Source organism: Grus americana, chromosome 12 (genome assembly GCF_028858705.1).
Source record: "Grus americana isolate bGruAme1 chromosome 12, bGruAme1.mat, whole genome shotgun sequence".
Lineage (NCBI taxonomy): Eukaryota > Metazoa > Chordata > Aves > Gruiformes > Gruidae > Grus > Grus americana.
Window position 1 is genome coordinate 13,223,897 of NC_072863.1, and position 11,280 is coordinate 13,235,176.

General features: G+C 42.4%; 1 protein-coding gene across 2 annotated transcripts; it reads right to left on the reverse strand.

Annotated features, from left to right (window-relative positions):
- Positions 1–599: 599 nt before the first annotated feature.
- On the reverse strand, positions 600–10,519 carry SLITRK4 (SLIT and NTRK like family member 4). Of its 2 annotated transcripts, none has more exons than XM_054839152.1 (2): positions 10,242–10,519; positions 600–7,547 (listed from the first exon to the last, which is right to left on the reverse strand). In XM_054839152.1, the coding sequence occupies exon 2, from the start codon at positions 7,495–7,497 to the stop codon at positions 4,984–4,986; it is 2,514 nt and encodes an 837-aa protein (XP_054695127.1). In that variant the 5' UTR covers positions 7,498–7,547; positions 10,242–10,519; the 3' UTR covers positions 600–4,983. The 2 variants fall into 2 exon arrangements, with proteins under 2 accessions (XP_054695127.1, XP_054695126.1); XM_054839151.1 differs by lacking the exon at positions 10,242–10,519 and adding an exon at positions 9,861–10,165.
- Positions 10,520–11,280: the final 761 nt, after the last annotated feature.

Below are 11,280 nucleotides of genomic sequence, written 5' to 3' on the forward strand. Positions count from 1 at the left end.
ATGGAAAAACATATTAACAGAAAACTGCCAAGTTCCTCTACATTCATGAAATCAGTGCATGCATATTATTTTCAAAACATGAATACTTATTCTTTATTCTCAAGTTTTTCTTTAGAAATAAATTCTATGGAATAGATACATAGGCCTTTTTCAATTAATGCTGTGGTTTGCTTCTGATGTTACACTGCAACTGGCAGTGGAAATCCATATCAAGTCCTGATTTTCTAGTCCATATCACATTCTGATTCTCATTCACCACCATTACAATGTATGTTAAATCCTACACAACAGAGAATGTTTAATCTAGATGTAATTCTGTTCCTGCTCTTCTCCACTCCCATGAAGATTTTTATTAGGCTTTGTAAAACATTTTTGCTACAAGATCTAAATTTGGAAGATAAACTACCTAAAGACATCTTTTTACCTTTCATTTATAAAACTAACCTAACCAACTGAAATGGTATATGGATTGATATTTTTCTTTCTGCTAAGGATAAACTATAAATTTTCTTTCCTCTGAAAAGTTGTTGTATTCAAAACAATTAATGAGAAGGGAGCAGAATCAAAACAAGTACTCCTAGCTTTACGTGATTGTTCCTCTAAGCACTTCAGTGTTAAAGATCTCAGAATCCAACTAAAATTTAAATTCTGCTTCTGTTACTAATGCAAAAAAATTTCACTGACGATGGAGGGACTATTTGTATAACAGAGGCAAGGAGGATTTTGTTAGACAACAAAAGATGGGAAAAACTTTCATTAAAAATAATAACAAATTGTCGAGGTCATTAGAAAACATTACTGTTTAACTACTTTATAGATTCTCTCTCATCTATATACAAATAATCTGAAAGAGAATATTACAGGCACTTAACAAAGTCTAGTTTCAGAAATACAACAGTACCAAACAATTTTATTAATATTTCATACAATTTTTTCAGTCAATGCTGGCTAATATTTTGATGTTGCTGAAGGCAAACAAAATTCATAAACAATAGCCTTCTGTGTTTTACATTGGACTAGACGTTATAAGTTACTATCTTAATTATAAACTAACCTAGAACAGTAATGATCGAAGCAGGGTAAAACCAATACATTTTGTTTTCTTTACTTTATTTCAAAATAGAGTGATTATAAATACATTCTTGTTATAGTTCCTTCCCAACTCTTTGGATGCAACCAAAAAAAAAAAATCTCACTGTGCTCATTTCATACAATATCAATGTACAAATCATGCAAAAGATATTATAGATATTATACCACCAAGTTCTGGATGTGTTTTGTTGATTCTGAAACATTTGTTAACATTATTCATAAGGCCATGCCTTTTATAATTTATATCATCATTATGGCTTTAAAAAAAAAATTTAAAAAGATTTTTATAGATTTGTATATTACTGTCAATCTTGAACACTAAATGCAAAATGTAAATCATCTAATGGTCTTGTGTTCTTGCACCATGGTAGTTGCTTTCTGATAAAATTGCACAATTTTTTTCTTTTTCAAGGAAATGATTATACTTTATTGATTTTATTTTAAAATGGAAACTTCTTTATAATACAATGAAGACCACAGATTATGTTAACACCTTCACTGATTTAGTTTATGTCTATGGGTCTTAACAGCCATTTTACAAGCATGGCCACTCAAACCAATATAATGAACAGATAGATCTGTTAAGCTACATCCGAAGAGTCACCTTCCCAGTTAGACTGACTATAGATTTGAATGGACATTACACTAAAACTGCTGTGCAGACACATACACTGTTTCAAAATATGGAGGAAATAAACTGGCATTTAAGTTGTAATTCAGAGTAACAGTTTCACAGAAATACAGTCTTTTGCCAACTTCTGCATTCTTCACTCACACTATTATGCCTTCATATTGCACCATATATGTAAAACACTTAGGAACAATTTCTACAAGAAGGTCCGGATTGTGCAACCTTTATTGATGCTGGTGAACCTACACTCAACTGCATAATCCCAAAAGAGTTACTGGGCTCTATTATACACAATGTTTCTGAGCTGGCTCTTTTTGAAGTCAAGGACAAAACTCTATTTAAAACCCACTCTTGGGCAGGTGTTTAATTATTAGCTCATGAATAGTATCTCTGCACATGATTTAGGTTGAGCTTAAACGCTTTACTGGACGGGGACCTCAATGAGCAGGAAAATGTGAACCAGTGTAATGATACGGAATAACGGTTCGGTTCTTCCTCTTTTGATCAGTGAATAGAAGACCTCAACGTAAAAAAAAAAGAAAAAAACAAACCCAAAACAAAACACCCCTCATTTTTTTAGCTGAGGAAGGTATGATCATTTATCAATGTTCTTTTAACTCAGGGCAACACAAGTTATAAGCACATCAGCTTTAACATAACTTAAAAAATACTAGCTTATTTGCTATTTTTAATATTTTTAACGCATGCCTCTCAAGAGAAGGGTATGGGACATGACAGTCTCTGACAATGCACTAAACCGTGTCAGAAGCCTTATGCCTTGGCAAATCCCGGTGAATCTTGACACATTCTCAAAGCCATGTAGCACTGTGCAGTCCAGGCACAGAGACCCATTATTCTCATCCTACTGATGGAGCCATTATAGTCTATCATGTCACTGCATGTCTAACACTCCTTAATCCACAAACTCTTGACACAATACGCTCAAATATTCTTATTCAAGCCTTGGTCATGTATTGCATCATTGGGCAACCAAGAACTTTTAATGCTAGAAATACGTACGTACATAGCATCCATGTCCTGAAAATCCCTATAACATCCAGAATGAAGTCAATTATTGTGCATGGACAGCAGCAGCTTTTTGAAAGAAACTCAGCCATTAATTTATCTGTTATCATTTTATTATCTGAAGTTATGTATATACTTTATAGTATGGAGAAAAATAACAACCCTCTAAGTTACAAGAGCATAAACAAATGCCTGAAAGTGGAAAAATGTTGTCTTGCTTTGCTTTCTCTTAAAAGAAGCAGTGCCTTTTTTTTTTTTTTTTTTTGTAAACTTTGTTAAAAATATACTTCAGGCTGTTTGCCAAGTATCATTCCAGAATAAAAATTTCACAGCAATGCCATAAAGCCCTGAAATTAGAGGTTTATAATGGAAATAGCTGACACAGCCTTCTCCACAGTATTATTATTGGCTCTTGCTGCAATATTTGCTAGTTTCAAATTCATGAAAAACATTCATGTTTATATCCTACTAATCTTAATTGATTTATGTATTGATTAAAAAGGTAGTGGTGAGGAAGGTTCTGGAAGCAAAGCAGATAGAGGGTCTTATCCAAAGCACATTGAAATGAATGAAAAAATTCCTATCCAAGTCAAAGAACTTTCATTAGTCTCACAGTGTAGATTTACTGTATGATGCTTCACCAATTTATGTCCATTCTCATCACAAGGTACCATCTATCAGTGAGATACAGTGGGGATTTTCCATTCTCCTTACTACTTTTTTTTCCTAGCTATTCAGATTCAGCTTTCACAAAGGCAAGTTTTTACTCTCTAGCTATGAGCTACATAATACTCTGAACTGAGACCACTATATTCATTTTACACTGTGGTTTTAAATAGACATGATTTGCCATATTATTCACTGTTCTGATCATTTTTTTCTGACTGGTAGCAGCCAGACAGATAAGAACAGACAACTTATGCACATATAATTAAAATATTACCCTTACCATGAATTCCTGTAAATACTTGTAGTGAAAACTATTTAGATTAAGCTGTAGAACCCTGAAAAGCAAGACAACTGATGGCAAATAATTGCCTGAGACACAATACTAAAAACCTAATGATTCTATTTGAAAATGCACCATTGGTAACAAATCTGAAATAAGATAATATGCTAATTTCACAAGAATAGTACAGAACAATTTTATTATTATTATATCTGATCACTTAATTCTGGATAATTCTATACATTACATCCCCAGTTTCTGTTTGGTATATTGTTCTGTTTTTATTTATACTGAATGATTAATGCATTGTGATCAAGAAAACAAGTCAGGCATATTAAATACATATTAAGGACTACATATTTTTCCTATTTAGTATACAAAGTATTTCATAAATATGAATTATATTACAAAAATAATTTCTGCTACGCTCACACAGTAAGCACTTTGACAATTTTGGACAACCTGTTGGGGTTGCAAGTGTTTCACATAACTGAGAAGGAATTCTAGTTTTAATTGGAGATGAGTCTTACAACAGATTCTGCATAAACGTCAAATATTTTCTTCAGATGCCACAAATACTGCAGAAGTCAGTTTGAACTATTTTCTTTCTTTTTTCTTTTTTAATTGTATGTATAGACATGTATGCTTCAAGTGGTCCAATTTATTTCATAGGTATGTAATGCATGGTAGATTTAAACAAATATTTGCACAATTTAACATTATAATTCCAGTGGTTTCAAGATGCAGGCCATAAATGTAACCAATTTACACATACTATCGAATGTTCTCTCTTTGCATGCTTGTTACTTTTCAGATAATCATTAAACAGTGCCATTACAACACCACAAATCAAAGGATTGCTTCAGTTCCACCAACTTAAATCCACGTGCAGGATGAAGGACCCAGCTGAGGTACAAATACCAGTACCAGGTTTCCTGTGTTTGTTCTAACAAATCACAAGAAGACGATGGTTTTGCATTTAAGGTACAAAACATATATGCCTCTTGAGGTTAAATTCAGTGTAACGTGTATAAAGCATCCCTTTGGCAATAGAGTTTGCAGTATCCCTACAGGATTCCACAGGGCATGAGCTTTATGTAGTAAAATCTATTAAGGAAACTCTCCTCTACTTGACAAATCATATGCAGCTACAGTTAATCAGACACCCTTGGATACACCTGCCTCTATGCCTATCAATATAATATAGTATTTGGAAGTTAAAAGTCAACAAAAGGCACTTTCATCATTAAATAAATGTCCTCTGTAGGCAATAAGATTGCATGACCTATATTTTATTCAAAGCTGTTTGTTCTTCAAGGACTTGTAGGTAGTCAGGTGAACCTTGAAGTTTAGCTTTTAGTTCAAAATACTCACTTTTTCTTTGTTCTACTACAATTTTACTATGATTACCACCTATTAGAGATTTCTTGGTCTTTTTGTCTTGTTGTTTCTCTGGATAACGTATTTCAAAGCCACTGACCCCTATGCTGTTGTATTCTTTTTTGCTTTCAAGAAAATTTTGAATAAATACATTGGAATCCCTCCCAGGGAATAACTCATCCAGTTCATCGATTGTGCTAAGTCTTTTTCTGGTGTCCGCATGCAATAAATCTTTCTCCTTGTCATTAATATTTCTCAGAATGACTTTTTGCCCTGGTGGGTCAGCAAATGTGAAGCCTGTTTCAGACTCTTTTAAGCCACAGGTATGACTTTTGCTCATCTGCTCAATGGTTTGAGGAATGAAGGCCTCTGCACCTAGTCCGTCTTTTTTGTTTGACTTGTGATCATGCTTTCTTAGCTGCAGTTGCATAGAACTGCATTCTTGATTTCCAATCCCTTCATGCTTTACAGTTGGTTTTTTGTTGCGCCGAAGCACAAAAACAAGAAGACAAAAAGCAACAAACACTGTTAAAATAAGCACAACTAATATGCTTAAGATTAGGATGGACAATGGAACTGGGCCACCAGGAGGACTGCGAACTGGTCCTAGTGGTGTTGTAAAAGTAACAGCGGGCACAGGACTAGTGAACAGAGCAGATGGCTTGTTTAAAAGTTTAGGACAGAGGATCTCATTTTTCAGAGACTTAAGTTCAATGTTGGCAAACTGTACAGGTGTTTCACATTTCAACTCCTTCACCACAATACCTTCATTTAGCTTTTCAAGCCACAGTTTTAAAGCAACTAAATCACAAGTGCAGTCCCATGGATTACCTTCCAAATCAATCTGTGTAAGAGACTTTAGCTGATCAAGAACGCCACTTACAGGTAAATACATGAAATGATTGTTCCTCAGATTCAGTCTAGCAAGTGGTGCACCAGCAAAAATGTATGCTGGCAAGCTTCGTAGAAGATTGTTATTCAGGTAGAGCAACTGCAAATTTGGCATTAAGTCAAAGGTGCCTGCTAGGATTTCTTTGATAACATTGTATTCCAAATACAGATATTGCAAGTTGTGGAGGCCAGCAAACATTTCTGGGCTCAGACGCTCTATCTGATTGCCATTGAGATACAATCTCCGTAAATTTGTAAGGTTGCAGAAAACTTCTCCTTTGATCACAGAAATCCTATTGCTGCCTAAGTGTAGCAAATCCAGCCCCTCAAACTCAATGAAATCTGTAGTGTCCACATCCTTAATATAATTGCCATTTACATGCAGTTTCTTGGCATTTAAAGGTTTTGGTACGAGTTCGGCCATTGACTCTATATTTCTTTCTTGGCAATTTACACTTAATCCCAAGTCTGAAGGATGCGTTTTGCAAACACAGGGGATTGGACAAGGAGTTAAAGGAGGCACCCTGGTCTGGTAAGATATGATTTGACTGAGATTGCGATTAGATAGTGCTTTGCCTGCTACTATCCCCGAGATCTTCGAAGGATTTGTAGTCTTTGGTGGTTTTGTAACTAATCTGTGCACTGATGTTTGAGTGGTGTGGCCGTTCGGTGTGCTATAACCGGGCTCCAGCTGCGAGGGAGGCAGAATGCGCACGTCAAAATCACTCCCCGTCCCCATAGAGCATAGCTCTTGCTTGTTGGTTTCTTTCAGCAGCCTCCCATACAAGTCACTGGGTGTTTCACAGATAGCTTCTCCAATGTAGATGTTATAGGGCATGTTCTCCAGCCATGCTTTCAAAGGCAACAAATCACAAGTACAATTCCAGGGGTTGTCTTCCAGCTGCAATTCAACAATTCGCCCAATGTGTTCCAGAACTCCAATGTATGGAAGCTTCTGTATTCGATTCCCTCGTATATCCAGATGGGTTAGAGAAGCAAATCGAAAAATGTTATCGGGAAGGAATGAAATCAGATTGTCATTAAGGATCAGGACTTTCAGCTTGTGAAGCTTATTGAAGGCTCCCCGTTCAATAAACTTGATTAAATTGTAGTCAGCTTGGAGATACTCCAAGTTCTCTATGCCAAGGAAAGTGTCAGCTCGGAGAATCTTTAATTCATTGTTGTTCAAGTGCAACTGTTTTAATGCACTAAGACCCATAAAGGCCCCTCCCTCAATGTTCTGTAACTTATTATTACCCAGTTGCAAGGACACTGCATGTGTAAAATTAAGAAATGTATTTGGATATAGAATGATTAGCAGGTTGTTTTGAAAGTTGAGGTGGTAAAAATTAGACCATGGTGGTTTAAGCTGATTTGGCCTGTAGACTGCAACCTTCTCACAGTTGACATAGAGTACATTCTCAACTGACACACAGGAGCAAACATTGCAAATTTCCACAGATATATCAGCATCTGCAGTTGTAGAAGAAACTGGAGATGACAGAACCAGAAGGAGCCACAGAAACATCTTCTTGTGATCAGCAAGCAACCTTAGGCTCCTGAACAAAGATAAAGAATCTAAAGAAGAAAGAAGGAAAGAAAAAAGAAAGCGTTTTTCAGTTGTCATTGTTCCAAAATGTCATTTGGGTTAAAAATTGTATTCCACTGAGCTACTGTACCTGCCAAGGATTATAGATAAACTACAAGCACTGAATTTAAAATAACATGAATGATTTCAACAACCAAACAAATATGCAGGAGCTAGAATGATTTCAAATACAGAATGTAAATCTCTGTGGACAAAACACAAATAACTCTGAGGTCTGTCAGATATATTTCTCTCTCTTGTACATGCCAAACATGCATAACTAACAAAGTAAAATAACCAAAGGAGATTCCAATTTTATGCATATTTAGTCTCCTCAGTCCTGCACTGCTCATATGTTGCTGTGAATTTCAGGGATATTTAACACAAATGCTGATGTTATGCATGCCCAAACATCTGGGTTGGGATAGCACAATATAGAAAGGATGAAGATGCAGACACAAAAAGCAATGTCAATACTCAATGAGATTCACTCAAGGGATACATAAGCATGCACACACATTCTTTCTGTCACTTATTGCACCTAGTTTAAATAAATAAGTGGGAAAGTGATTGCAGAAATACAGTGAACTATCCACAAAACAAGATGATCAGCTCTGGGTGACCAATGGAAGTACACAGATTTGGAAGAAGCAGGCACAGGCATACAACCCCATCCCCAGGAATAACAATACCCTGACTTGCAGGGCAAAACAAAGTCACAATTCACCAGCCTGCCACTACTGAAATCTGAGAACTTTTTTTTTTCTTTTTGTAAAACATTATGTAATTTTCCCTTATCCCTGCACTGATACAGAGGTGGCTTTCAAGAACCCTTCACATACAGTCAGGCCAGCTGAGCTGCCATTTTTTATGCAACAGAACTGGAGTCATAGCATTTCCTCTGAGTTAGAAGGTAGCTTTTTTGTTATTGTTGTTACACAAATCAGTCAATAATCAATACATTGCTCCCCCCACCTTCCCTATTGCCCCCCATTTCCCATCTTGTCCCTGTCATTTCCTGCCGTGGTAAGCCACCGAGTTGGCAAGACGGAGCCAGGATGGAAGTGGAGAAAGCAGGAGCCAGCTGGAGGGAGGAGAATCGGGCTGGAGGGAGCCGCAAGGAGGGGAGGATGCGCTGGGGGACCTGGAAGGGAGGGCAGAGGAGGGAAGAAGGAAGGGAGGACAGAAGGACAAGGGGGGGAGGGAAAGCTGAGAGGAGGCAAGGAAGGAAGAGAGGAAGGGATGGCTGAAGGGGTCAAGGAGGCCGCGGAGAGGGACCACGGGGAGAAAAGCGAGCGGAGCAGTTACTGCTGATCCCCGCAGGCTCCTGACCCTGGTCGCGGCGAGCGAGCCCACAGGGGCAGCCCGAAGCCCCCGCGCCCCCACCGCTCCATCTCCTTCCCCTCCAGACGTCGTCCTCCCGTATCCCTGCCTCGCCCACACTCGAGTCCCCTCTTCTTCCTCAGCCCCGGGGCCCCGGCCGGTGCCGAGCGGGCACACTGCGGGCGCTGCGCGGGGCTGGCGGCGGGTCGGCGAGCCCGGCCAGGAATGCAGGCACTACCGCAATTTTTTGCCGCAACCGGCTCGGCTGGTGCCGGCTTCCCTCTGTCGTGGGCGCCCCGTCGCCCTCTGCCTCCCGGCGGGGGAAGGCAGGAGGGACACGGGAGCACACACACCGCACGCACACGCCGGCTGAGAACGGGCACAGCGCGGCGATGCAGCCCAGCATCCCTTCCACCCTTCCTTTGCAACAAGGCACAACCATGGTCCCCGCCGCCAAATGCTCCCCCTCCTTCGGCACCTGTGCAAAGTCCAGCCCGCAGCACATTCACACCCCCCCTTCCCCCGGCCCCACTGCACAGATCCTGCCCCCCCACGCTCCGCGGTTTCTCCACACCTCCACCGGCTTATCCCGGCCGCCCGGCCCCAGTCCCTCCGCTCGCCCGCTGCCCCGGAAAAGACGAGAGCAGGCAGCGCTGTGCCGGGTGCCGCTGGCCCAGGGCTCCGGGAGGCGGCCGGCTGGCGGGGAGAGGCGAGCGCGGTAGCAGAGAGGCTCCAGCAGGAAGCCACTGTCGCCTCGTCCCCTGTCCCCCCCCCCCCCCCCCTTTTAAAATAGCAGCAGTAATTGTTATAGCAATGAAAACAAAACCTTCGGAATAATTAAAAGAAATTAACACGCCAATGTAAATGCAGCCCCGCCACGTCCCCCCTCCCCGCCCGCACTCACACGCCCGGCGGGGCGGCCGGCCGCCCCCGGCGATGCTCCCGGCGGCGCTCCGCGGCGAGCCCGGTACCTTCCCTACCTCGGCGGCCGGGGTCGCCGCAGCCCCACTCCGCTGCGCTCCACCGCTCTCCCCTCGAGGTCTCCCCTCCGGCAGCTCCGCGCCCGCACCGAGCTGCGGGGGCAGCCGGGCGCCCGCCCGGGCGAGCAGCCCTGGCCGCGCTGGCCGCCGAGGCGCGGAGCAAGGCGAAAGCCGGCGCTGCAGTACGCCGGCGGGCTCCGCCGCATGCAGCAACCGTCTCGCTGAGCCCTGCCCCGACTCCGCGGTCCCCCGCACACATGCGGGGAGAGGATCCCTCTGCACACGGGCACCCGCTCCCATCGCACTGCTCTCGCCCACCCCTTGCACGCAGAAAGAGCCCCCTCCCCTTCGCCACACGCACACACATATGCACGCACGCACCAAGCGCTGCTTTGGAGGGGAAGGAGATGCCGCTCCGGGGAAGACATCCCAACGCATCGCAACCGCGAAAGCCTCTCCCGCACGCCTGGAGGCGCGCCGCGCCGCCGTTACCTTTCCCCCGGAGATGCCGGGCTGCGCCCCCGCGGAGCTCAGGCGGGTGCGGCGGGGCGGGAGGCGCTCCCCGGGGCAGCGAGAGCGGCGGGGCCCCGGTGCCGCGCCGGGCGCCGCGGGGCTGCCATGGGCGGCGCGCAGCAGCTACAAGTGCAGCCCGGGGCACCGCCGGGACGGGGCCATCCTACCGCCGCTCGCTCGCCCGCCCAGCGCCTGGGTGCGCGCCGCTTAGCACCGCGGCTGGTAAGAGCGGAACGGGGGAAGAAAAGGGAAGAAAAGAAAGGAGTCTCCCCCCCCCCATCTTTTCTGACGATCCCCCCCTCTCCCCCCCCCCCTACTTGAAACAAAAGTAGAGGTGGAAACTGAGTGGGCAGGATGGTAACATTTGCTGCATTTAATGTGAATTGCAATTATGGAACAAAATCGCTGTGAGGAGACGTACTCGACCCGTTCTTAAGACAACACAGCTATTTGTGTATCTCATTCTTTGTGGTTAGATGAAATTCATCCTCTGCTTAGGTAACAGCTGCAGTCTGATGAAAAAAATCCTCTAATGTTATGCACTTCTGCAAAACAGGTTCTGCTAATTAAGAACTCCAATTTACTCTACCTTTCATAATAGACTTTAAAACGGTAATGAATACCCCCCAAACAAGGTGCCATCTCTTTCAAAGACAGAAGAGTCAGTTAACCAAATGAAATCTTGCAAGGGGAGTTCAACTGCTTGTCCTTTACTGTGAATGCTAATATAATTCAGTTAGAAAACTGTTTATGTATTGCACACATACCAGTTGTGAGTGCTAGTTCTGGGCAGTAAACATCAGGGAATGGAAAACAGAAACTGCTTTCTTCATTTACAGAAATGAAATAAATAACTTGCTCTAAAGGCTGACTGCATCTAATTGAAATAATTGCAGAATGTTATTTT